The 26,946-nt window shown below is 37.7% G+C and overlaps 3 protein-coding genes and 1 long non-coding RNA gene across 9 annotated transcripts; 2 read left to right on the top strand and 2 right to left on the bottom strand.

The window, feature by feature from the left end:
* Nucleotides 1-125: 125 nt before the first annotated feature.
* Nucleotides 126-26,619, bottom strand: LOC310721021 (CD48 antigen-like). Of its 2 annotated transcripts, XM_083532221.1 has the most exons (5): nucleotides 26,253-26,619; nucleotides 25,245-25,532; nucleotides 24,864-24,977; nucleotides 685-758; nucleotides 126-544 (listed from the first exon to the last, which is right to left on the bottom strand). In XM_083532221.1, the coding sequence occupies exons 1-5, from the start codon at nucleotides 26,560-26,562 to the stop codon at nucleotides 467-469; spliced, it is 864 nt and encodes a 287-aa protein (XP_083388347.1). In that variant the 5' UTR covers nucleotides 26,563-26,619; the 3' UTR covers nucleotides 126-466. The 2 variants fall into 2 exon arrangements, with proteins under 2 accessions (XP_083388347.1, XP_083388348.1); XM_083532222.1 differs by lacking the exons at nucleotides 126-544; nucleotides 685-758 and adding an exon at nucleotides 24,638-24,768.
* Nucleotides 10,574-17,014, top strand: LOC310721008 (CD48 antigen-like). 5 transcript variants are annotated; one of them, XM_083532196.1, is made up of 6 exons: nucleotides 10,574-10,634; nucleotides 15,310-15,645; nucleotides 15,726-16,013; nucleotides 16,126-16,232; nucleotides 16,328-16,402; nucleotides 16,554-17,004. In XM_083532196.1, the coding sequence occupies exons 1-6, from the start codon at nucleotides 10,601-10,603 to the stop codon at nucleotides 16,623-16,625; spliced, it is 912 nt and encodes a 303-aa protein (XP_083388322.1). In that variant the 5' UTR covers nucleotides 10,574-10,600; the 3' UTR covers nucleotides 16,626-17,004. The 5 variants fall into 5 exon arrangements, with proteins under 5 accessions (XP_083388322.1, XP_083388319.1, XP_083388318.1 ...); XM_083532193.1 differs by lacking the exon at nucleotides 15,310-15,645 and adding an exon at nucleotides 13,520-13,855 and having other exon boundaries at nucleotides 16,328-17,014; XM_083532192.1 differs by having other exon boundaries at nucleotides 16,328-17,006.
* Nucleotides 17,915-22,133, top strand: LOC310721019 (CD48 antigen-like). The gene is made up of 7 exons (XM_083532218.1): nucleotides 17,915-18,053; nucleotides 18,296-18,595; nucleotides 20,571-20,606; nucleotides 20,687-20,974; nucleotides 21,087-21,193; nucleotides 21,289-21,363; nucleotides 21,515-22,133. Exons 1-7 carry the CDS (start codon nucleotides 17,993-17,995, stop codon nucleotides 21,584-21,586), a joined length of 939 nt encoding a protein of 312 aa, XP_083388344.1. The 5' UTR covers nucleotides 17,915-17,992; the 3' UTR covers nucleotides 21,587-22,133.
* LOC310721036 lies at nucleotides 20,049-23,065 on the bottom strand. Its single transcript, XR_014531897.1, has 3 exons — nucleotides 22,513-23,065; nucleotides 21,475-22,354; nucleotides 20,049-20,393 (listed from the first exon to the last, which is right to left on the bottom strand). It is a non-coding gene; the product is annotated as an uncharacterized lncRNA (long non-coding RNA).
* Nucleotides 26,620-26,946: the final 327 nt, after the last annotated feature.

Raw genomic sequence — 26,946 nt, 5'->3', positions numbered from 1 at the left:
TTTCCTGCATCTTTGTACTTTGTTTCTGTGTGTTACAGTTTTCCTGGGGATTTGAAATGAAGGCTAAATGTGTGTTTATGTTTAAATTCTACAGGGAAAAAACACAAATGTACAAAATGAACACGTTTCATATAAAAAGCTTAACAAATGTTTAGATATGTTTTGGCAAACTTTCCTCACAAATGTCCTTGTACGTGTATCTGCCCCCAAACGATTTTGAATTCAGTTCACATTCATGACTGCTTGTTTGCTCTGCATTGCTTGAACACTCGAACTTTAATGTTTACTAATCTGAGCAGTAAATATTCAAATATTAGACACTGAGGCCTAAAGAGACGCCTGAACCCCTACAGGATTTCTCTCAGCACAGCTCAGATCAGATCTTCATCAGTGTGTGAACAGGTTTAAATGAGAGCAGCAGAAACACTCGTTCAGACACGACGAAGTGATATATTTATGTGATGAATTACTTTGATCTCCTCACTTCTGAATACACCACTGGCTCCGCCTCCGTTTTATCTTGTCCTTTTCTTGAGTTTTTTTCCTGTAAAACACAGCAGTAGATTTCAGGATGTGAATCAGGGGAGATTTTATCACTCCTGTGGAACAAATGTGATTTTACACCAAATCCTCAATCACATTTCACATCAGGATCATTTTCAGGAGTTTCATGTAGATCTTTACCTCTTGAACTCTCTCTGTGCTGTGATCTGTAACTGTTATATAAGCGTAGGTCAGAACTTCAGCTTTTTCAGGAACTAAACACACAAATCACAGGAAATTGTATAAAACAGGACAAATATAAAGATGAAACCACACACGTGAACAGAAAGACGTGTTACTCGCCTTGATGCTTTTTCTTTTTCCGCCAATCCACACAGATACAGATATTATTAATAACACAAACACTCCAGCAGATATTAGGGCAGGAAGATGAGAATGAGAACGACCAGATTGTCCTGTAAACATTGTAATTAAAAAATAAATGTAGTCAATTTACAGACACGACTTGATGTGACAAATAAACCCAGTCATGATACTTAAAGACATAAACCATAATACACAATACATCAATTCAATTCATTTTTATTTGAATTGCGCTTTTAACAATGAAAATTGTCTCAAAGCAACTTTACACAAATAATGTGGTGATAAAGAATGAACAAGATTGTTCTAAGTGTAAGTTTGTCTCTAATGAGTGAGTCAGTGGTAACTGTGGCAAGGGAAAACTCCCTGAGATAATATAAGCAAGAAACTGTCTCTAGATTATGTATGTAACCCTAGTTCCCTGAGGGAACAAGACACTGAATCGAAACGCTTTGGGAATGTGACCACGCTTTAAAATAATGTGTGTAGTCATTCAAAATTGGATGCTGGCCGTCACCAGCGGGGTGACGTCACAACTAGGAAGTATAAAACACACATGGAGTAAAGCCGGCACCAGCTTCGGTAAAGGAGCAGGAATCTCTGCAGGAATGCCAGCAGTGTGGCTTAGAGATGCAGGGTCTCGTTCCCATAGGGAACTAGGGTTACATACGTAACCTGGAGACGTTCCCTTTCAGGAACTCGAGATGCAGATGTCTTGGAGGGGTACTCCAGAGGCCAAGCCTTCGTGGATGCCACACTCCGGGTCGACCGAGGGCACCTTGGGGATGTAATCCTTTCTGGGGTACAAAAAGGCACTGGCCATACCTGGAATAAACTCCTGGAAGGAGGGGGCCACAGAAAGGTCCTGCAGGTCTCCAACTCTCTTGAGAGAGCAAATGGCCAACAAGAATGCGGTTTTGATGGAGAGGTGCCTTCATGGTGCCTCGGCCAGAGGCTCAAAGGGGAGTTCAGACAGAGCCCCCTCAGGGGCCATAGCCACAGCCTCTACAACTCTGGGCGGGGGTGGACTATGGTGCCCTCAACCTGGGAGAGGAGATCTCTCCTTGGAGGGTGCTCGACGAGAGCTACCAGGTCCGTGAACCATGGTTACTCTCCAATCTCACACTGGTGTACAATTCAGGTCTGATTGGTCTTTTTACGCTCATGAAGTATTGAGATTGAACATGGACAGAAAAGAGGCATGAAACACTTTTACTCACCATAAACACTGACTCTGAAAGTCCTAGATGAGATACGCCTAGTGATGATGTGTAATAAATAAACTCCAGAATGGTTCCTGCTGATGTTCCTGATGGTTAAAGCTCCACTGGTTCTGTTCAGCTGCAGTCTCTCTTTAAATCTCTCACTGATTTCTGTAACAGTTTCTCCTTTAAACATCTGACTGATCAATATCTTTTCTTCTGCTTTCTCAGGTCCATAAAACCAAACTATATGAGCATCAGTCTGAATTCCAGTAATCCCAGTATGGAGAGTTATAGTGGTTCCTTCCACTTCCTGCAGTGTGACCATCTCATCTCCAGCTGCACTCAGTAAACCTGCATCACAACTTCAGCTTCATCATTTCACTTTAACATTTATTCACTTTATTCATAAATAACATTGGTTTTAAAAGAAAAACTTACAGCAGTAAAGGATGAGAAAACTCCTGATACTCCTGAGACTCCTGTGGATCCTGAATACTGCTTCAATATTCACCACCATTTTTTCTGGTTCTACTGAACTTCATAGTCACTTAAGAACTTTGGCATCAATTTAGTCGAGATTTCTGGAGCTGCTTTTTACAAACAGACTTCCATTGCTGTTGGAATCATGCAGATAAAATGTGATTTGAAGCAAAACCTCAATCAATTCCAACCAGCAGGAGATACATTTCAGTAGTTATTTATAAACATTATAATTACTTTATAATGCAACAAATATTAACAAACACTTTTAAACTTCTTCTAAACAGCATTCTGGTATTCTGTTGGACAAATTCTTCCCAATCACAGCAGTCTAAACATCTATTCTTATAGTCTACACCAATATTTACTCAGGCTTCCACCAGTTCATCTAATATTTTCTGAAAGTTTAAAGTAAATATGAATAAACTCAACAGCAAAAACCTTCACACACCTTCACCATTTACTTTAAAGAGCACAAACTATAACCTGCACTCACAGTTTCCTTCTTTGCTCAATGTTTGAGGATGTGTCTGAAATATGAGGGTATCTGAGTGTGTAATTTAACACTCGCCTTAAACTGGTGAAACCAGTTCCTCCAATCCAGTCTGTCCTGTAAATACAGTAAAGAACACAGTCATGTGAACTCGGGACCCAGGGGCTACACAAGACCAGCATAAATGAACAAAAGTAACACAGAACTACACCAAAGTTAATAGAACATTAATTTATTTGAAAAATCCTCCATTTGTGTCAAATCTGACTGATTTAAAGTTTCCTCTCTAAAAAAGTGCAGTAAATTCCATCTGTTTGTTATGAAGTTCGCTGACGTTGTTCACACGTGACATTTGAACACAAAAACAAAAAGGGATGTTTTGAGGAATTTGTATAAAACCACTGTGTTCCTGGTCCAAAATGTCCCTGCATTGGAAATGAATGGGTAAGACTTCAGTTAGTGTTCTGTGATTTATATTATGGCCATAATGTTCCTATTGTAGCCATAATAAGTGTGTGTCCATATATATACAGTCATGGCCAAAAATATCAACACCCTTGCAATTTTCCCAGAAATGTTTTCTAATCGCAAATGTGTTGGTATTCATGTGCTTATTCTTTTTGTTTGCACTGCAACAACACAAGAAAAGAGAAGAAAAGTCAAATTTGATAAGATTTCACACAGAATTCCAAATATTCTGGAAAAGACTGGACAAAATTATTGTCAGCTTGTCAAAACTGTAACAGTAACAGGTGTGGGCAGTATAGTATTCACATTTACAACCAGTTAAAATAAAAAAAAGTTCACACAACCTTTGTGGGTCACACTGAGCATGGAGAAAAGAACGAAGTGTAAAGAGTGTCTGTAGATTTAAGAGAAAAAAAATTGTGGAAAAACATGGACAATCTCAAGGCTGCAAGTTCCTCTCCAGAGCTCTTATTTTTCCTGTGTCCACTGTGTACAATATCATCAAGAGTTAAAAAGATCAAATAAAACCTTCATCATCATTTCCTTCTTTGTTCAATGTTTAAGGTAGTGTGTAACATATTGAAAATATTTTAACATAATCTAACACCGGCCCTAAATCGGTAAAACCAGCTCCTTTTTACTGTATGAAGCCAAGTAGGCTTTTATTATTAGTGAACCATCTACAGTACAGAACAGCTCATATAAATCAGTGTTCCCAGGAACCAGGAGCTACACAAGACAACATACATTAACAAAAGTAACACAAACCACAGAACTACAGCAAACAAAACTAGAAAATTCGTTTTTTTTGATAAATCAGCCCCGTCGTTACAATTCCTTCTGTCCCAGAGTTTCATCAGAAATATAAAGCATCTATCAAATTATTTATCTTTCCACACACCAACAGGAAACTACACAAGTGTCCTCACAACAAGATATTTTCTCATTTTCTATTAATCCTGATGAAGAGAAATAATCCTGTCCCATCATCACCAGTTCCACACCGTCAGTGCTGTTTATTATTTCTAGAGAAAATATGTACAAACCTCTAAACTGATTTATCTCCACATACACATTTACAGAACTACTGATTGACCTTACCTGTTCACAATCACACACACTTCATGTGGAATCCGTCAAAGGTAGAAATCATTCCTCAATCCTATGTGTGTGTATGTCTAAAGATTTTTTGGCTGTATGTACAGAATTGTGTTCTGAAAACAGCAACACAACACACACAACTGATTTCTTTTTGATTTTCTGCTTCTGATTTCTGGTTAAAGAAGAAGACAAACCGGTTTCATCTACTGTGTAACATTGACAGTGCATTAGACCTATAAATAAACACAGAGTGCAACCAAACCAGATCTGTGTCCTATGTCTAATTCTTATCTGGTTGTATCATATCAAGGATGTAAAACTAGTTTCTGAAGCTCACAATCAGCAGGCAGAAGGCAGTAAGAAGTTTGGGGTTAACGTGGATGAGACAGAGGGAGTCAGTGATGAGAACATGACTGAGAATAGACACATTCCTGATCACCTGATCATCATCATCTTTTCTCTGTTATGTTCTATATGGTGGATCTTCAGCCTGGATGCATTCATTATAGATCATCTGAAATTCTTTTATATATTAATATATTAATATGAGGTGAGGTTCAGTTACCAGTGTGACACAAAAACAGGTAGTAATAATCACTGCTTTTTACTGAAGAACACGTCTGAGCACAAACTTCTTTACTTTGACTTGAGTAAAAAAGTGCAGTCAGAACTTCAACTTTTACCAGGATCTTTGATAACACTTCACTTCTACTGAATGAAGAATGTGTGGACTGTTGCCATCTCTGGAATCTACACAAACTTGTAGGATATTACAGTTCTCCAGAATGGTATAAAATGTACAGAATTGAGTAGAACTGTATGATTACTGGCAGTAAACCAGTAAAGTATCAGTGAGACATCAGGGTTCTAGTGGACTATTGGCTGATGGTAGATGGAAAAGTTGTTTCTGAACCTGAAGGTTCTGGTGCATATATGTTTGTATCTCACTGTGGATGGAAGGAGGTTTGTGACTGCGATGTGAGGAGATCCTGATGATGTGAGCTCTGTGCAGATATCTGCTGTAGTGAAGGAGCTCGATAGCAGGTAAATGGGTTCCAGTGATGCGTTGGTTGGTTCTGACCAACTTTTCAGGGATTTCTGTTCATACCACAATCATTTCTTTCACTCCAGTAGGTGTATCAGTCCAGACAGTGTGTGTGATTGAAGTGTTTGTATTTGTAATGGTTAACAGTTTGCTCTGTGTTGTTTGTCAGTGTTTAGACTGTGCAACACTGTCAGTGGTCTGGAGTCTGAATGAGCAAATCAGTCAGATCAGCAAACACCAGCTTCGAGTGTACACCTGGAACACCTGGAACACCTGGAACACCTGCCTCAGTTTCAGGTATTCTCATTATTTATATTCTTACAAGTTGTATTTTCTATAATTAATATTATTACTGGTTTTAATCTTTTTCTTCTTCTTATTTCGGCTGCTCCCATTAGGGGTCGCCACAGCGGATCACCTGTCTCCATACCCCCCTGTCCTCTACATCTGCCTCTTTCACACCAAATTATTACTGGTTTTAATCAATTTCAATACATTTTTCTACTTATTGAAACACAGTGTTTATCTAATCTACAGGGGCTGGAAAATTAAACTGAAAACATCTGGTTTTAGACCACAATCATTTATTAGTATGATGTAAGGCTTCATTTTACAGTCAAAACAGCACCAATTCACCTTGAGAATGACAGATACAATGAATAACATGATTTTGAGTTACAACAATGACCATGTATCTACATGATGATGGTGGAGGAAAACATTTCCTGATTTGTTCCTCTAAAACACACAAAGTGGTTCAGTAATATTCAGATCTGGTGATTATGGAGGACATGGGAGATGATCAGTTCTGGTGGAAACAGTGGGTTGAGGTGAGACTCCTGGAGACTCCTTTCATTAATGTTAATTCATCATCTCATTAATAAATAATCACTGATTATACACACATTTAATGAGTTAATGTTCAGCTGTACACGTCCACGTGAATGAACTATAGAGATGATGATGTTTGAGAACACGTGCAGAAGGACACTGCTGTCAGGGTTTCACTTTTAACAGCACTGGTGTCAAATTCAGTTTGATGTTTAATCTCCACGCAGCTCTGATTGACTTTTCTCACGATTCTTCCAGGTTTCTACCATTTTCTTTTTCTTTCCTTCTACTTTTCTGTTTGTATCCACCAGGTGTCACTATTGTGTTCCTGCGTCCTTAATGAGTTCCTATAGTTTGCACATGTGTCTCATTAACCTGGGTGTATTTAAGAGCATCAGTAAAGTTGTGTGGTTTGATGTTCCGGTTCTGTTCTTTTGAGTCTCTGACTTTTTCCCCCCTATTTATATGTTGTTTTAAATATTTTGCCATTTGCTGAGAAAGACTTTGCTTTTTTGTTTTGTAACTTGATATTTTCTATTATATACTAATTATATGAATTATCTGAGCTTCACTCTGAATTCCAGTAATCCCAGTATGGAGAGTTATAGTGGTTCCTTCCACTTCCTGCAGTATGACCATCTCATCTCCAGCTGCACTGGTAAAGACTAACTTTAGTTTTGAAAGACAGAAACACAGTTATACAGTTATATTTATCCAGAGATGATACACAGAGTGGAGCAGAACGATATGATGATACACAGGCAGTAAAGTATCAGTGACCCATCAGTGTCGTAGAGGTGTAGTGTAAAGTGGATGCAGTGGATGGTTTTTGACCCCCTTTGCAGATTTTTCTGGTTAGACACAGTGGAGCTGACCGACCACACCATGATTGAGTTGGTCAGGATGCCCTCAATGATGCAGCAGTAAAAAAAAAAATTGTAAATCCCAGGGGACAGATGAACTTTCTTGAGTGTCTTTGCAACATTTCTTGTGAATGATTAAGAAATACTGTTTGTATAAACAGTGGTGGCCTTTTACCACCTGGCTTTCAGTGATGTTCTACAGTACCTGAGACAATCCACCTCTTTATTTCATCATCATTACACCATGTCTATGGAAACCATCAGTATTATAGAGAAACACAGTAGAACAGAACGTTGCATCACAGACAGAAATCTCATACAGTGATGAATGAATGTCATTATTAAAACACACTACAACACATCCACAGATGCACCACCTGAATACATCATCTCTTGCAGCAGCATCAATATTAACCTCATCAAATCACCCCGGCGTTTTCCTGCATCTTTTGTACAATGTTTCTGTGTGTTACAGTTTTCCTGGGGATTTGAAACGAAGGCAAAATGTGTGTTTATGTTTAAATTCTACAGGAAAAAAAACACAAATGTACAAAATGTTTCATAAAAAAGCTTAACAACTGTTTTAAAATGTTTTGGCAGACTTTCCTCACAAATGTGCTTGTAAGTGTATCTGCTCCCAAATTGATTTCACATTCATAACGGCTTGTTTGTTCTGCATTGTTTGAACATTGACTTTTGGCCTGGAGTCTGAGGGAGGTGTGTGTGCAAAGTCCTGTTTACTCAAAGCGTTTTGGAGAGTTATGTGCATACCGGAGTGTTAATGTGGATAGTGTAAAGTGTGTAGTGCAGTTCAGAAATTCAGAAAACCATGTCATGGGGAAGGAACGACTTCCTCAGTCTGTTAGTTGAGCAGGGCAGTAACAGCAGCCTTCCACTGAAGCTGTTCCTCTGCCTGCAGATGATGCTGCGCAATGGTTGGAGTGGATTGTCCATGATTGACAGGAGCTTGCTCAGTGCCCTTCTCCCTGCCACTGATGTCAGGCTGTCCAGCTTCATGCCCACAACCAAGCCCGCTTGTCCAGACATGAGGCATCATTCTTCTTGATGCAGCCTTCCCGGCACACCGCTGCATAGAAGAGGGCACTCACCGCGACGGACTGATAGAACATCTCCAGCAGCTTTTTGCAGGTGTTGACGTATGCCAGCCTTCTGAGGAAGTACAGCCGGCTTTGTCCTTTTTCTGCACAGAGCGTCCGTGTTGGCAGTCCAGTCCATTCGATCATCTGCTGCACTCCCAGATATTTGTAGTTCTTCACAATTTCCACACAGTCACCTGGCGTGTCGGTCTCCTGAAGTCCACCACCATCTCCCTGATCTTTGTCGTGTTGAGATGTAAAATTCACACCATGTAACAAAGTCCTGGATCAGTTGCCTGTACTCCTCCTCCTGCCCCTTCTTGATACAGCCAACAATAGCAGTGTCATCTGCAAACTTCCGTATATGGCAGGACTCCGAGTTGTACTGAACTGTACCCTGAAGCGGGTTGAGGGCATGGCGGACCTGAGGCCTCATGTTGTGTAGCAGCACCCGCGCCATGGTCTTCAGTATGTGAAATGTCAGGGCGACTGGCCTGAAGTCATTCAGCTCTCCAGGGATTCATTGGAACTGGGATGATGCAGGATGTTTTCCACAGCCGCGGGACTCTCTCCTGTTCCAGGCTCAGGTGTAAATGACCGTAAATCAGCTTCATCATTTCACTCACACATTTATTCACTTAATTTATGAATAACATCAGTTTTAATAAAAAGACACAAACTTACGGCAGTAAAAGATGAGAAAAGTCCTGAGACTCCGGATTCCTGCTACAGTGTTCACCACCATTTTTTTTCGGTTGCTACTGAACACCAGAGTCACTGAAGAACTTTCGATTTAGTCGAGATTTCTGGAGCTGCTTTTTACAAACAGACTTCCATTTCTGTTGGAATTTTGCAGATAAAATGTGATTACAAGATTTGGAGCAAAACCTCAATCAATTCCAACCAGCAGGAGATAAATTTCAGTAGTTAATCATAAACATTACAATACAACAAATACTAATAACACTCTTAAACTTCTTCTAAACATCATTCTGGTATTCTGTTGGACAAATCCTTCCCAATCACAGCAGTCTAAACATCTATTCTTATAGTCTACACCAATATTTACTCAGGCTTCCATTAGTTCATCTAATATTTTCTGAAGGTTTAAAGTAAATATGAATAAACTCAACAGCAAAAACCTTCACACACCTTCACCATTTACTTTAAAGAGCACAAACTATAACCTGCAATCACAGTTTCCTTCTTTGCTCAATATTAATGAATATATAAATACATAAATGTAGGAAAGTAACACTGAACTACACTAAAGGAAATAGAACATTAGTTTGTTTGAAAAATCCTCCCATCCTCCCTCTCTAAACAGTGCAGTAAATTCCATGTGTTTCTTATGAGGTTCCATCACTTTGTTCCTACATGACATTTGATCAAACAAAATAAATGTGAAATATTTTTTATTTTATGTGTTGTGAGGAATTTGTATAAAACCACGGTGTTCCTGGTAAAAAATGATCCAGTATTGGAAGTGAATTGGTAAAACTTTTAGTGTGTAAAACTAAACAAAATCATATGCATATATGTGCTGTTGTGTTGTCATGTTGTCGTCTTGTAAATCATTTGGACACCACATCAGGTACATTCCACTTTAAGTGGTGGATTATGCAATGTAAGAAGAAGTTGTCTCTCTATAGCAGACCTCACTCAAGAGAGAAGCAGACACTCCAGCAGTCTGCCAGTGGGAGGAGAGACATAAGCACAGAGACATAGCCAGAAAGATACAAAACATAAAGATATGGACATGTGGTTTGGTTCTCAGTGTTCAGCACACAGTAAAGGAAATGTGGTGATGTGCATGTAGACTGAAAGAAGGATCTTGTGACGTGTTAAAAATGTTTAATAAATGTTTCACACACAAGAGTTCTTCCTACAGTTTACAACTCTTGTAGAGAATTCTGCATGAAATACTAAATATTTCTATATGATTTGTGTTCATTGGTGTATTATTTTAAAGGTACATCCAGATTGGTGAAGAAATGTGTGTAGTGAACGTGTAAACACTCAAATCACCAGACTGAACTTCTGCATTTTGCGGTTTGGATGATTATTAACAAAACTGATGAGTTGGGCACAAAACTCACCTCAACATTCTACACTGACCAACATATGGATGAATATTTGATCAAAATATCATGATGCTTCAGGCCTCCATCATCCAGCTGTTCTGTAAGTTTACATTTTTTTCACCACAGAAGAAACTTTTAGTATGTGTTTTTAGAAAATAAGAAAGGACTTGAATATAAAGACAACAAGAACAGACATAAAAGGGGAAACATTAATACACAAATTAAACTAGCTAACTAACTAACTAACTAACTAACTAACTAACTAAAAGTAACGAGACACTGAAAAAATTTAAGAGCAGATTAGGGAGTAAAGTGCAAGGTGTAGGGAGTGGGGCTCAGTGGCGACATCTGATGGCAACAAGCAGAAGCAAAGTCACAGAATTCTTCCAGATCCTGACACTTCTAATGTGTTATTTAGAAAACTATGAAGGTCACTGTAAATTACCAAATCCAACAGGGACCACCTCTCTCTCTCTCTCTCTCTCTCTCTCTCTCTCTCTCTCTCTCTCTCTCTCTCTCTCTCTCTCTCTTTCTCTCTCTCTCTCTCTCTCTCTTTCTCTCTCTCTCTCTTTCTCTCTCTCTCTCTCTCTCTCTCTCTCTCTCTCTCTTTCTCTCTCTCTCTCTCTCTCTCTCTCTCTCTCTCTCTCTTTCTCTCTCTCTCTCTCTCTCTCTTTCTTTCTCTCTCTCTCTCTCTCTCTCTCTTTCTCTCTCTCTCTCTCTCTCTCTCTCTCTCTCTCTCTTTCTCTCTCTCTCTCTTTCTCTCTCTTTCTCTCTCTCTCTCTCTCTCTCTCTCTCTCTCTCTCTCTCCATAGATGAAAAAGATTAAGGTGGTAAATCTCTCCTCTATACACTTTCCTACAGAATAAACAAAGACCTGAACTTATAAAGTGACCACAAAAGGTTGCTACCACCTGCCAAGTAATTAAAAGCTCAACAAGGGTAAAAAAACGAACAATTTACCTCTCAGTGAGAACATCTCATGTGATAAGACTGAGATTGATGTTCTTTGTGCCTGTAGAAAATTCTCCTATGTTTAATTGGCCCAATGTTTGGAGTTTTGCTCTCAGGTCAAAAACATGTTTAATTTTACTCTTGAAGGTCCTTTAAGCAATTTTCCATAAAGTCGTCTTAGAGGCCACAAAGCTCGTGTTTGTATAATAATTCAGTGAAAACCCAATGAAGGATTGTGGGACGTCTCGATCTGTGCATTATTATCAAAAAATTTAAAATTGTGTTTTTAAGTGCTTGATTAAACCACTTCACCATTTAATCTGATATACAGTGGGTACGGAAAGTTTTCAGACCCCCTTACATTTTTTACTCTTTGTTATATTGCAGCCATTTGCTAAAATCATTTAAGTTCATTCTTCTTCCTCATGAATGTACACACGGCTCCCCATACTGACAGAAAAACACAGAATTGTTGACATTGTTGCAGATTTGTTAAAAAAGAAAAACTGAAATATCACATGGTCCTAAGTATTCAGACCCTTTGCTCAGTATTTAGTAGAAGTTTTCCATAAAGTCGTCTTGGAGGCCACAAAGCTTGTGTATAATAATTCAGATAAAACATAATGAAGGATTGTGGAACGTCTCGATCTGTGCATTATTATCAATAGAATTAAACATTGTGTTTTTAAATGTTTGATTAAACCACTTCACCATTTATTCTGATATAATTATTTATTTTTAATTGTGCTCAGGTTACAGAAATGTTCAGATACAAATACAAACTAAATCTTTTATTAGCAGAGAAAAAGAAAAAATCACGCAGTAGCACATGTCCTAGTTGTGGTTTCGTTCTCAGTGTTCAGCACACAGTGAAGGGGAAGTGGTGATGTGCATGTAGACTGAAAAAAGCATCTTGTGACTTGTTTAAAATGTAAAATAAATGTTTCACACAAAGGCGTCTGATTAACGCATCTCTGTTATTGTACTCTGTACTCCACCCTGATCTACTGTATCTGTGCTAGCATGAGGTGCTTCTCGAGACTATCAACATGTTGCTGTAGGAGAAAATGAGGCTGGTCCTCTGTAAACTGTAGGAAGAACTCTGTGGAGAATTCTGTGTGATCTGATGTAAATTAATGTCAGTAAATGTTTAAATCCAGATTGGTGCAGGAATGTGTGTAGTGAGCGTGTACACACTCAAAGCACCAGACTGAACTTCCGCCTTTTGCGGTTTGGACGATTATTAATGCAACACTACGTACAGCAGAAACAAAAACTGAAGAGTGTGGAACTAAACTCACATCAACATTCTACACTGACGATCATATTGATGAGGATTTGATCAAAATTTTAGGATGTTTCAGGCCTCCATCATCCTGCTGTGCTGTAAGTTTACATTTTGTTTCACCACAGAAGAAACTGTAAATATGTGTTTTTAGGAAATAAGAAAGAAGTCGATATTTAAATAAAAAACTATCAGATATTATTTAATTAAATGGTCTCATGGCAAAAGAAAATAAAATAATATAAAGACAAAATAAATAATAATATTAATGTTAAAAATGATAAATTTTATTGTAACTATTCTTTATTTGTGATCAATTATTTTATATGACTGAAATATAAAGTGAGACACAAACGTCTGATTTTAATAAAAGATAAATATTTAAAAATTAAATTTGATTGTATTAATATTAAATATTTAAACTGTTCTATTGGATTGTTATATAAACACGTGCTTTTAGAAAAAATTGAAGGAAAACGTGTCTGAACAAAAAAATAAACACAGACAATATTACAAACTGCTTCTATTTAAAAGGGAAATTAAAAAATGTTGAATATTCCAATTTAAAATCATAATTTCTATAAATTCATAGACTTTAAAGTTGTATTTTATTATTTTATTGTAGAATCTCTAGTTATAGATGCAGTTCTGCAGTACAATACTAATATATATGTGTTAGAGAATCAATCAGATTCCCAGAAAACTGTATATGATGTGAGTGAAATGATGAAGATGAAGTTGTGATGCAGGTTTACTGAGTGCAGCTGGAGATGAGATGGTCACACTGCAGGAAGTGGAAGGATCCACTATAACTCTCCATACTGGGATTACTGGAATTCAGACTGATGCTCAGATTCTGTGGTCGTATGGACCTGAGAAAGCAGAGAAAAAGATATTGAACAGTCAGATGTTTAAAGGTGAAACTGTTACAGAAATCAGTGAGAGATTTAAAGAGAGACTGCAGCTGGACAGAAGCAGTGGAGCTTTAACCATCAGGAACATCAGCAGGAACCATTCTGGAGTTTATTTATTACAAGTCATCACTGAAGATCTCTCATCTAGGACTTTCAGAGTCAGTGTTTATGGTGAGTACATTTAAAACGTTCTCGGTGTAATTATATTTATCCTCAGTTTGTTCTTCACGGTGCTTCTGTGTCCTTTGTGTACAAGTCCATCATCTTTCACACACTGAAGGATCAAGTGGAACATAATTTGGAGGTCAGATCTATTTGATTGTCTAATTAATCTTCTAACCAACCAGAATCTAATGGTACATTGGTGTAAAAGGGATTTCAGGACATGTTCACGTGTAATTTATCTTCCTGATGCAGTTTGTCTACAACTGCAGTTTGTCTTCTGATGTCATGGTATGAGACAAAAACATGGACATGAAGGAGACATGAAACACTTCACCAAGAACACCTACTCTGAAAGTCCTAGAGTAGAGATCTTCAGTGATGACGTGTAATAAATAAACTCCAGAATGGTTCCTGCTGATGTTCCAGATGTTTGAAGCTCCACTGGTTCTGTCCAGCTGCAGTCTCTCTTTAAATCTCTCACTGATTTCTGTAACAGTTTCTCCTTCAAACATCTGACTGTTCAATATCTTTTCTTCTGCTTTCTCAGGTCCATAAAATACATTTTTAAAAGTTGGAACATTTTGTGAAAATAAAAGACAATGATTTAGAAAATCTCATAAATCCATATTCTTTTCAAAATAAAATAAAAATACATATCAAATGTTTAATCTGAGAATTTAAACCATTTTAAGAAAAAGATTTGGTCATTTTGAATTTGACGGCTGCAACACGTCTCAAAAAAGTTTGGAGAAGGCGATGTTTCCGCTGTGGAGCTTCATGTCTTCTCTTCGTATCCACCTGGAACTGAGGGGAGGAGTTGCAGAAGTTTTGGGAGATGAATATTTTCCCATATGTGTCTGATACAGGATTCAAGCTGCTCAACAGTTCTGGGTTTCCTTTGTTGTATTGTACAGTCAAAAAATATCCTTTGTTTTTTTTTTTATCAAGCTTTTGATGATATCATGTCCTGTATATAATAAAACTTTCAAATGTTTTGCAATTCAATGTTGAGGAAAATTATTCTAAAATTGTTTTACAATTAGTAGACACACAGATTGGTGAAGCTCTGGCCATATTTCCAAAATGTTTCTCCAGCTATTTAACTGTAATATTGTTTTTGTTGCCTTGTCCCAGCCGAGACGTGTTGCAGCCATCAAACTCAAAATTACCTTTTATTTTTTTCTCAAAATGGTATATTTGCTCAGTTTAAACAGATTTTATTGTGAATAGAATATGGATTTATGAGATTAGCAAATAACTGCATTTTGGTTTTATTTATATTTCACACGATGTCACAACTTTTATGGAATCAGGGTTGTAGAGTATCTATTAATAGATGCAGTTCTGCAGTACAATACTAATGTATACAGTATGTGTGTTAGAGCGTCGATCAGATTCCCAGATGTGTTACAAACAATATATGATGGAATTGAAATGATGAAGATGAAGTTGTGATGCAGGTTTACTGAGTGCAGCTGGAGATGAGATGGTCACACTGCAGGAAGTGGAAGGAACCACTATAACTCTCCATACTGGGATTACTGGAATTCAGACTGAAGCTCAGATTCAGTGGTTTTATGGACCTGAGAAAGCAGAGAAAAAGATATTGATCAGTCAGATGTTTAAAGGAGAAACTGTTACAGAAATCAGTGAGAGATTTAAAGAGAGACTGCAGCTGAACAGAACCAGTGGAGCTTTAACCATCAGGAACATCAGCAGGAACCATTCTGGAGTTTATTTATTACACGTCATCACTGAAGATCTCTCATCTAGGACTTTCAGAGTCAGTGTTTATGGTGAGTGTTTTATGTCTCCTTCTTGTCCATGTTCTGTCTCAATACTTCATGACTATTGAATGTGTGTTTGTGTTTTTTAGCTCCAGTATCAACTCCAGTAATAAATGTAAGAGGAAAAAGAAGTCTGTTCTCCACAGAGTCGTGTTCCCTCTTGTGCTCTGTGAAGAATGGAGAAGATGTGAAATTATCCTGGTACAGAGAGAATGAGAGAATCTCCATCACCAATAACACAGATCTCAGTGTTCCCCTCAATCTCCCACTTCAAATACAACACAATGAGAAGAACACGTATATCTGTGTGTCTGCAAACCCTGTCAGCAATAAAACTACTTCTCTCAGCATCACACAGCTCTGTGTTCACAACTCAGGTACATCAGAGAGATGAAACTCATCATTTAAATATTCATGCTGGAGTGATCTGATTGGTCAATAAATATTGTAGATAATTTAATACACATTATAAGATTATAATATTTACAGGACAATCAGATGGTCCTCATTCACTGCTTCCTGTCCTGATATCTGCTGGAGTTTTACTGCTTGTCATAATAACAGGAGGATTTTTGTGGATTTGGAAACACAACAAGGTAAAAGACGATTCTTCTCTCCGTTCTTGTGTTTAATGAAGATTTCAAGTTAGTCGTTTATTAAAATAAACCTGTAATGATTTTTCTGTCTTTAGTGTGTAAATAAACTGGAGGAACTGATTTACACTGAGGTGAAAATTACAGCTCACAGTGCAGAGAGAAGTCAAAAGGTAAAGATCTACAGAATAAAAAGAGATGGAAAAGATCATGATGTGAAATGCATTAGTGTTTTTATTGATAAAGAAAAGCGCATTTGTTTTACAGGAGTAATAAAATCTCACCCTGATTCAGATCCTGACATTTTACTGTTGTGTCTTACAGGAAGAACATTCCAGAAAAGCGGACCATCCAGAGCAGGATACCTTCATTCTCTTTTCAGTGATGAAACTCTAGAAATGAATGAGATCCTTTTCTTCACATTTCTTATATAATGATTTTTAGGTAATTTGTAAACAAATAGTTGTTTTGTAATGCATTTATATGTTTGATATATTTTAATAAATAAATCATTTCCAGAGTCTGTAAACTGATTCCTGTATAAACTTGTATTGTTAGTGTTTGTTACGTCACACACTACTACACACATAAATATATAAAACATATAAAAATATTTATTTGCCCCACTAGATGTCGCCAGAGAGTTCCCGAGTCCCTCATTATGTTCAATAGTTTCCACCTGTTTTTTATCAGTCGTGAATGTATTTAAATTCTCCTTTTGTTTTGTCTGTTTGTTCTCGTTCATTGTTCTGTTCGGTGGTTCAGTTTCAGACCCAGCTTTTAGAGCGTCTGGTCCATCTTCAGTCTGGCTTTTCTTCTTCTTGATGTCTGAGTTTTTCTTTATAACTCTCTTCTGGCTTGTTCACTGGGGATCCAAATCTGTATCATGCGATTAAACTGAATTTCTGTTTCACTGAACAGAATTAAACCATTGTTCATTGCTGTTCTGATATAAAAACTCGGAGTCACTATTCGAGCTGTAGGACGTATAAGGAAATGCAGTCTGATGCACACTGAATCCTGAAATCTACAGAATTGAGGACTGAGATTAATAGAATGAACGTGACGGTTGTCCTTTCTGGTGCAGAGGTTTGTGGTTTAGATCTCAGTGTTCCGTTCTCAGTCTCACACACAGTGAAGGGGAAGTGGTGATGACTGACGAGGCTGCAAAATCATCAACTTTATATATTTACACAAGTCCTGTGCACGTCTTAAAATCATCACTCAATAACTCAAACTAATGACTGATGTGAAAATAAACAGCAACAATAAATCTGCAGAAGCAGATCAAACTTCATGATTTTCACCAGAAAATATTCTACCTTGTTCCATCCTTAATAAAGTCATATTAACATCAACTCAGTCCAGTTCAGTCTTCAGATCTTCTGCGATTCCTACAACAGACTAGAAACACAATTTCACGTACAAATGCACACATCTTTATATTCACACCTACATTCACAACAAAAAACTAAACAAAAGACTAAACCATCACATCTGTTTGTTCAGAATTGAGATTAAAATGACTTTAAAGCTTCTGTTCAGGAGCTTCATATTAGAAGTCCATCTAGACTGGTGTGAGGGAAGCGTGTAGTGAGACTGAACACACTGAGACAGGACTTCCACCCAGCGCTCTGATGAACGTGGGACAGTAAAGACGCTAAGCTAACAGTAAGGGAAGGTTGCGTGTGTACAGCAGCGACGTATCTGCACTGAACACGACATTCTTCACTGAGAAGAACATCGAGGAGAACTGAAAGAACATGGAGGTGATGATTTTATCAGAAATCAGGACTCTCAGGACTTTTCTTCTCCTGCTGTGCTGTAAGTTTGTGTCTTTCCTTCACTACAGGAGAAAACTGAGCTGAAGTATAAAGATTTTTAGGAAATGACTGATCGTGTGAGAACATTTTAAACTGAATAATAATAATAATAATAATAATAATAATAATAATAATAATAATAATAATAATAATAATGTGTGTTAGAGAATCGATCAAATTCCCAGATGTGTTAAAAACTGTATATGATGTCAGTGAAATGATGAAGATGAAGTTGTGATGCAGGTTTACTGAGTGCAGCTGGAGATGAGATGGTCACACTGCAGGAAGTGGAAGGATCCACTATAACGCTCCATACTGGGATTACTGGAATTCAGAGTGATGCTCAGATTCAGTGGTTTTATGGACCTGAGAAAGCAGAGAAAAAGATATTGATCAGTCAGATGTTTAAAGGAGAAACTGTTACAGAAATCAGTGAGAGATTTAAAGAGAGTCTGCAGCTGAACAGAAGCAGTGGAGCTTTAACCATCAGAAACATCAGCAGGAACCATTCTGGAGTTTATTTATTACACGTCATCACTGGACGTCTCTCATCTAGAACTTTCAGAGTCAGTGTTTATGGTGAGTACATTTGAAACGTTCTCATTAGTTCTCCTGTGTAATTTCGAACACTATGTCCATCATCTTTCACCCACTGAAGGATCAAGTTGAACGTAATGTGGAGGAACTGCAGAGCAGGAAATGATAAAGAATTGTTTGGGAATAAAATCATGAGATTTGTAGATGTTCTATGGTCAGATCTATTTGATAGAAATAAACTACTTTCAGAACAAACATTATTCAGAATTCATTGGTGTGGACATGAAGGAGATATGAAATACACTGAATGCTGAAAGTTCTAGATGAGAGACTAAATAAACTCCAGAATGGTTCTTGCTGATGTTCCTGATGTTTAAAGCTCCACTGCTTCTGTTTTGTGTTTAATCTCTTACTGATTTCTGTAACAGTTTCTCCTTTTCAACATCTGACTGATCAATATATTTTTCTCTCTTTTCTCAAGTTCATAAAAGCACAAGATCTGATAAGTTCTCTAAAACAGTTATTATGTGCTACATACCAGCTGATTATGAGGTATCATCAAAAAGTTTGGAGACTCATTTTGTTCATGAGAAAATACTTTATTTATTTATATTTCCACACTGTCATCTTCAAAATACTCCCCTTAAACAGCAGAACAGCGACAATACAGTGTTCTTCTGGAACCTGTCCTGGAAGTCTTTTTTTTTTTAAGCGTGTCAAGCACCTTCTGCTATTCATCTGGATCTCCACAATGACCTTTGAGATGGATCTCCATTTTCAAGAAAAGGGTGAAGTTCGCAGGAGCTAAATCTCGTGAGTTCGGTGTGTGTGGAAGTGAGATTTGACATTTTCGGAGGTTGAGCTTGTTGAAGGTCGTCCTGATTTCTCGTCTTCTTCCAGTGATGTTCAATAAACCTCAAACGACTCATTGCAGTGTCGCTGTACGTCAAACATACACGTGGGTCAGAAAAGCACCAGTTACACAATTAGCCTCTAAACCTTTTGATACCACCTCATCGTCTAGTGACACGGGGGCCATCAGGTGTACAGTAACGTCAGCATTTTCACATCCTTTGATCGGATGGTCAGAGAGCGTCACTAGTCAGAGCTCATAAACTGCATCTGTAACAAACTACACAAGTGGATTAAGAGGTCAAGTCAAGGTTATTTCTGGTGCATTTTTCACAACAGACATTGTCTCAAATCAGCTTTACAGAATTTAACAGTTAGGGGAAAGAGGTGGATGATTCAGGCAGGACACCACTGAAGGTCATAGGGGTGAAATGTACGACCCGTCACGGCTCTAAACAGACACAAAATGTACAAAATGAATAGATGATAGTGAGAGTTGTCCTAGTTTGGTGAGGAGGTTTGTGGTTTGGTTCTCAGTGTTCAGCTCTCAGTCTCTCACACAGTAAAGGGGAAGTGGTGATGGCCGACCCTCAACAACTCAAAGTTTTAAAACGATTAAAGAAGTGATTATTGTGTCCAAATTAAACTAAATTATTGTTGGAACCAAAAAGAAATAAAAAGTTAGATTTCCTCAACCCTCACTATAGTGTTACATCTAATACTAAAGCATGTCATGGCTACCTGGGGGTGTTCAAACTTATGCTCAGTCCAGGCTTCAGGTTTCGGCCACTGGAACATGATGATGAGTAAAATAAGTGTTGTGATGCAGGTTTACTGAGTGCAGCTGGAGATGAGATGGTCACACTGCAGGAAGTGGAAGGAACCACTATAACTCTCCATACTGGGATTACTGGAATTCAGACTGATGCTCATATAGTTTGGTTTTATGGACCTGAGAAAGCAGAGAAAAAGATATTGATCAGTCAGATGTTTAAAGGAGAAACTGTTACAGAAATTAGTGAGAGATTTAAAGAGAGACTGCAGCTGGACAGAAGCAGTGGAGCTTTAACCATCAGGAACATCAGCAGGAACCATTCTGGAGTTTATTTATTACACGTCATCACTGAAGATCTCTCATCTAGGACTTTCAGAGTCAGTGTTTATGGTGAGTCTTTCATGTCTCCTTCATGTCCATGTTCTGTCTCAATACTTCATGACTATTGAATGTGTGTTTGTGTTTTTTAGCTCCAGTATCAACTCCAGTAATAAATGTAAGAGGAAATAGAAGTCTGCTCTCCACAGAGTCGTGTTCCCTCTTGTGCTCTGTGGAGAATGGAGAAGATGTGAAATTATCCTGGTACAGAGAGAATGAGAGAATCTCCATCACCAATAACACAGATCTCAGTGTTCCCCTCAATCTCACACTTCAAATACAACACCATGAGAAGAACACGTATATCTGTGTGTCTGCAAACCCTGTCAGCAATAAAACTACTTCTCTCAGCATCACACAGCTCTGTGTTCACAACTCAGGTACATCAGAGAGATGAAACTCATCATTTAAATATTCATGCTGGAGTGATCTGATTGGTCAATAAATATTGTAGATAATTTAATACACATTATAAGATTATAATATTTACAGGACAATCAGATGGTCCTCATTCACTGCTTCCTGTCCTGATATCTGCTGGAGTTTTACTGCTTGTCATAATAACAGGAGGATTTTTGTGGATTTGGAAACACAACAAGGTAAAAGACGATTCTTCTCTCCGTTCTTGTGTTTAATGAAGATTTCAAGTTAGTCGTTTATTAAAATAAACCTGTAATGATTTTTCTGTCTTTAGTGTGTAAATAAACTGGAGGAACTGATTTACACTGAGGTGAAAATTACAGCTCACAGTGCAGAGAGAAGTCAAAAGGTAAAGATCTACAGAATAAAAAGAGATGGAAAAGATCATGATGTGAAATGCATTAGTGTTTTTATTGATAAAGAAAAGCGCATTTGTTTTACAGGAGTAATAAAATCTCACCCTGATTCAGATCCTGACATTTTACTGTTGTGTCTTACAGGAAGAACATTCCAGAAAAGCGGACCATCCAGAGCAGGATACCTTCATTCTCTTTTCAGTGATGAAACTCTAGAAATGAATGAGATCCTTTTCTTCACATTTCTTATATAATGATTTTTAGGTAATTTGTAAACAAATAGTTGTTTTGTAATGCATTTATATGTTTGATATATTTTAATAAATAAATCATTTCCAGAGTCTGTAAACTGATTCCTGTATAAACTTGTATTGTTAGTGTTTGTTACGTCACACACTACTACACACATAAATATATAAAACATATAAAAATATTTATTTGCCCCACTAGATGTCGCCAGAGAGTTCCCGAGTCCCTCATTATGTTCAATAGTTTCCACCTGTTTTTTATCAGTCGTGAATGTATTTAAATTCTCCTTTTGTTTTGTCTGTTTGTTCTCGTTCATTGTTCTGTTCGGTGGTTCAGTTTCAGACCCAGCTTTTAGAGCGTCTGGTCCATCTTCAGGCTGGCTTTTCTTCTTCTTGATGTCTGAGTTTTTCTTTATAACTCTCTTCTGGCTTGTTCACTGGGGATCCAAATCTGTATCATGCGATTAAACTGAATTTCTGTTTCACTGAACAGAATTAAACCATTGTTCATTGCTGTTCTGATATAAAAATTCGGAGTCACTATTCGAGCTGTAGGACGTATAAGGAAATGCAGTCTGATGCACACTGAATCCTGAAATCTACAGAATTGAGGACTGAGATTAATAGAATGAACGTGACGGTTGTCCTTTCTGGTGCAGAGGTTTGTGGTTTAGATCTCAGTGTTCTGTTCTCAGTCTCACACACAGTGAAGGGGAAGTGGTGATGACTGACGAGGCTGCAAAATCATCAACTTTATATATTTACACAAGTCCTGTGCACGTCTTAAAATCATCACTCAATAACTCAAACTAATGACTGATGTGAAAATAAACAGCAACAATAAATCTGCAGAAGCAGATCAAACTTCATGATGTTCACCAGAAAATATTCTACCTTGTTCCATCCTTAATAAAGTCATATTAACATCAACTCAGTCCAGTTCAGTCTTCAAATCTTCTGCGATTTCTACAACAGACTGGAAACACAATTTCACGTACAAATGCACACATCTTTATATTCACACCTACATTCACAACAAAAAACTAAACAAAAGACTAAACCATCACATCTGTTTGTTCAGAATTGAGATTAAAATGACTTTAAAGCTTCTGTTCAGGAGCTTCATATTAGAAGTCCATCTAGACTGGTGTGAGGGAAGCGTGTAGTGAGACTGAACACACTGAGACAGGACTTCCACCCAGCGCTCTGATGAACGTGGGACAGTAAAGACGCTAAGCTAACAGTAAGGGAAGGTTGCGTGTGTACAGCAGCGACGTATCTGCACTGAACACGACATTCTTCACTGAGAAGAACATCGAGGAGAACTGAAAGAACATGGAGGTGATGATTTTATCAGAAATCAGGACTCTCAGGACTTTTCTTCTCCTGCTGTGCTGTAAGTTTGTGTCTTTCCTTCACTACAGGAGAAAACTGAGCTGAAGTATAAAGATTTTTATTTATTAAAGATTTTTATCTATTATCTTCATTTTAATTGCTTTTCTCTCAGTTGCGCTGTTTTCAGTAGTGTATGTTTATGATAGGGTTTCTGTCTCATCAGATTTCAGCCATCACGTGTCGTCAGATCCAAACTAATAGATAAACATGTAGCATATTTACAGCATGTGATATGTATGTAAGCATATGTACAGTGAATAAATATAAAGGCTATAACAGTGCAGAGACGTGTGGACATCATTAAGAAGTACAGATAATATATATATTATATTTGCACACATTATATACATTCATTCATTCATTTTCTCCCGCTTATCCGTAATCCAGGTCGCAGGGGCAGCAGTCTAAGCAGACCCCCGCCTTCAACTGCTGCCCAATCATCACAGCACCGTCCCTTACGGTCCCTCCTGCAGGTGGTGAGCCCACGGGAACACATTATATACACATATACATAAATGTAAAATGTTGGGTAGAGTGTACAATAGGGATATAAAGATACATGTAGATAAAACAATAGTGCAGATGTAATGAGGAGCAAAAAAGATGAACTACGTAATATGTGCATGTAAAGTACAGAGGATATAAAGTGGGGGGGGGGGGGTTATTTCTTTTTTTGTGATCTAGCTGATCCTGAACCTTCTGGTGTGTATGTCCCTGTATCTCTTTCTGGATAAAAGAAGGTAGAACAGTTTGTGACTGGGATGTGAGGAGTTCCTGGTGATGTTCTGAGCTCTCAGAAGGTTCTCAATGGCAGGAATGTGGTTTCAGTGGTGCGTTGGTCAGGTTTTGACCCCCTTTGCTGATCTTTCTGTTTAGACACAGTGGAGCTGCTGTACCACACCATGATGGAGTTGCTCAGGATGCCCTCAGAGATGCAGCAGTTAAAACTAATTAAAATCACAGGGAGCAGATGAACTTTAATAAGTCTCTTTGCAACATTTCTTGCAATTGTTTAATAAATATTATGTGTATCAATTAATAATATTATTGTAATAACCAACACTATCCCTAATATAATAATAATAATAATAATAATAATAATAATAATAATAATAATAATAATAATAATGTAATCTAATTCTCACCCTGGTTCTGTCTGGACAGTGGGAGATCATTATAAATACTATCACTCCAGTAGGTGTATCAGTCTAGACAGTGTGTGTGATTAAAGTGTGAGTTTGTATTTGTAATGGGTAAAGTTTGCTCTGTGTTGTTTATCAGTGTTTAGACTGTGTAACACTGACAGTGGTCTGGAGTCTGAGTGAGCAAATCAGTCAGATCAGCAAACACCAGTCTCGAGTGTAGACCATGAACACCTGGAACACCTGCCTCAGTTTAGGGTATTCTCATTATTCATATTATTACAAGTTGTATTTTCTATAATTATAATTACTGATATTAATGAGAAACTCTTTACATCTTAATTCTTCACTGGTTCTTCACTTTACACCTCAATATTCTGGAGTTTTTTATTTTATTTTGTAAAACAAAGTTAATGTGAGGATCTGAATCAGGGTGAGACTTTATCACTACTGTGGAACAAATGTGATTTTTTTAATCACAGAAACACTAATACATTTATCATAATGATCATTTTAACACTTATTTCTTTAGATCTTTACCTCTTTAACTTTTCTGTGTTGTGAGCTGTAACTTTTATATCAGTGTAGTTCAGACCTTCAGCTTTTTCAGGAACTAAATACAGAAAAATAACATTTACTAAAAATGGAACAAAAATAAATCTGTACTCAAAAACACCACACACGTGAACAGAAAGACGTGTTACTTACCTTGTTCCTTTTTCTTTTTCAGCCAAATCCACACAAATATATATATTATTAATAACACAAACACTCCAGCAGATATCAGGGCAGGAAGCAGAGAATGAGAACGACCAGATTGTCCTGTAATAAAAGATTGTAATGTACAGTAATAATGAATGTAGTGACAAATAAACACCAGTCATGATACTGAAAGAAATAAACCATAAAACACAATGTTCATCACAACATCATCAGTAGAACAGAAATGTATCAGATTCTTAACCAGTCTGATCTTCAAACCAGTAAAAATAAAGTTCATTTCCCCTTTAACCCTCAGCACCTCTGTCTCACTCCTACATGAATATTCATGATTCTGTTCTTCTGATGAGTTTCATCTCTCTGATGTACCTGAGTTGTGAACACAGAGCTGTGTGATGCTGAGAGAAGTAGTTTTATTGCTGACAGGGTTTGCAGACACACAGATATACGTGTTCTTCTCATGGTGTTGTATTTGAAGTGTGAGATTGAGGGGAACACTGAGATCTGTGTTATTGGTGATGGAGATTCTCTCATTCTCTCTGTACCAGGATAATTTCACATCTTCTCCATTCTTCACAAAACACAAGAGGGAACACGACTCTGTGGAGAACCCACTTCTTTTTCCACTTAGATTTATTACTGGAGTTGATACTGGAGCTAAAATTCACAAACACACATTCAATGTACATCAAATACTTCATAAGTACTTCAGAAAAATGACAAGTTTTTGAGTTATTCCTCTTGGCTCAGTACCTACATAAAGATAGTGGTGGAAAACATTTCTTATTTGTTCCTCCAAAATGTCTGAAGTGGTTCAGTAATATTCTAATCTTGTGAAGGCCATTGGAGATGTTTACCTTCACTTTCATGTTCACGTATTAGTGCATCATCATTCACTTTCAGGGTACAATGAACCACTTGGTGCACATGGTCATCCAGAATGTTGCAGTAGTCCTCAGCAGTGACTCTCTAATCTCACACAAGTAGAGGGTCTAATGACTGCCATCATATTGCAGCCCAGACCATCACTGCTCCACCCCTGAGCTTCACTCTGGGCATGTACGAGCCCTGTGGTAAGAATCTTCTCTACAATGTGACTCTTCCAGATGTGGGAAAGACACTAAAGCTCGACTCATCAGAGAGATAAATGTTTCATATTGTCCACAGCCCAATATTTCCACTGTAGCAGCTTGACTAAGACTATTGACCCAGTGGAGCTCCTGAGAAACAGTTCTGGAGGAACTGCAGCTTCACTGCTGTCAGCACTTTAATTTAATATCACTGGTGTACAATTCAGCTCTGATTGCTCTTTTTATGTTCATGAAGTATTGAGACTAAACATGGACATGAAGGACACATGAAACACTTTTGACTCACCATAAACACTGACTCTGAAAGTCCTAGATGAGAGATCTTCAGTGATGACGTGTAATAAATAAACTCCAGAATGGTTCCTGCTGATGTTCCTGATGGTTAAAGCTCCACTGGTTCTGTTCAGCTGCAGTCTCTCTTTAAATCTCTCACTGATTTCTGTAACAGTTTCTCCTTTAAACATCTGACTGATCAATATCTTTTCTTCTGCTTTCTCAGGTCCATAAAACCATTCAATCTGAGCTTCAGTCTGAATTCCAGTAATCCCAGTATGGAGAGTTATAGTGGTTCCTTCCACTTCCTGCAGTGTGACCATCTCATCTCCAGCTGCACTCAGTAAACCTGCATCACAGCTTCAGCTTCATCATTTCACTTTAACATTTATTCACTTTATTCATAAATAACATTGGTTTTAAAAGAAAAACTTACAGCAGTAAAGGATGAGAAAACTCCTGATACTCCTGAGACTCCTGTGGATCCTGAATACTGCTTCAATATTCACCACCATTTTTTCTGGTTCTACTGAACTTCATAGTCACTTAAGAACTTTGGCATCAATTTAGTCGAGATTTCTGGAGCTGCTTTTTACAAACAGACTTCCATTGCTGTTGGAATCATGCAGATAAAATGTGATTTGAAGCAAAACCTCAATCAATTCCAACCAGCAGGAGATACATTTCAGTAGTTATTTATAAACATT

Source organism: Silurus aristotelis (genome assembly GCF_946808225.1).
Source record: "Silurus aristotelis genome assembly, chromosome: 27".
Lineage (NCBI taxonomy): Eukaryota > Metazoa > Chordata > Actinopteri > Siluriformes > Siluridae > Silurus > Silurus aristotelis.
This window is presented reverse-complemented; position numbering and strand designations above follow the sequence as displayed.

What these genes read in the sequence shown, in the direction of transcription:
- LOC310721008 (XM_083532193.1), top strand. Translation starts at nt 10,601, where the DNA reads ATGATGCTTCAGGCCTCCATCATCCAGCTGTTCT. An exon ending in TTTCAGAGTCAGTGTTTATG is followed by an intron (nt 13,856 to 15,725) that starts GTGAGTACATTT and finishes TGTGTTTTTTAG; the next exon opens with CTCCAGTATCAACTCCAGTA. An exon ending in GCTCTGTGTTCACAACTCAG is followed by an intron (nt 16,014 to 16,125) that starts GTACATCAGAGA and finishes TAATATTTACAG; the next exon opens with GACAATCAGATGGTCCTCAT.
- LOC310721019 (XM_083532218.1), top strand. Translation starts at nt 17,993, where the DNA reads ATGGAGGTGATGATTTTATCAGAAATCAGGACTCTCAGGACTTTTCTT. An exon ending in ATTACACGTCATCACTGGAC is followed by an intron (nt 18,596 to 20,570) that starts GTCTCTCATCTA and finishes TCATCACTGAAG; the next exon opens with ATCTCTCATCTAGGACTTTC. An exon ending in GTGCAGAGAGAAGTCAAAAG is followed by an intron (nt 21,364 to 21,514) that starts GTAAAGATCTAC and finishes TGTGTCTTACAG; the next exon opens with GAAGAACATTCCAGAAAAGC.
- LOC310721021 (XM_083532221.1), bottom strand. Translation starts at nt 26,562, where the DNA reads ATGGTCACACTGCAGGAAGTGGAAGGAACCACTATAACTCTCCATACT. An exon ending in TTTCAGAGTCAGTGTTTATG is followed by an intron (nt 25,533 to 26,252) that starts GTGAGTCAAAAG and finishes TGTGAATTTTAG; the next exon opens with CTCCAGTATCAACTCCAGTA. An exon ending in GCACAGAGAGAGTTCAAGAG is followed by an intron (nt 545 to 684) that starts GTAAAGATCTAC and finishes TGTGTTTTACAG; the next exon opens with GAAAAAAACTCAAGAAAAGG.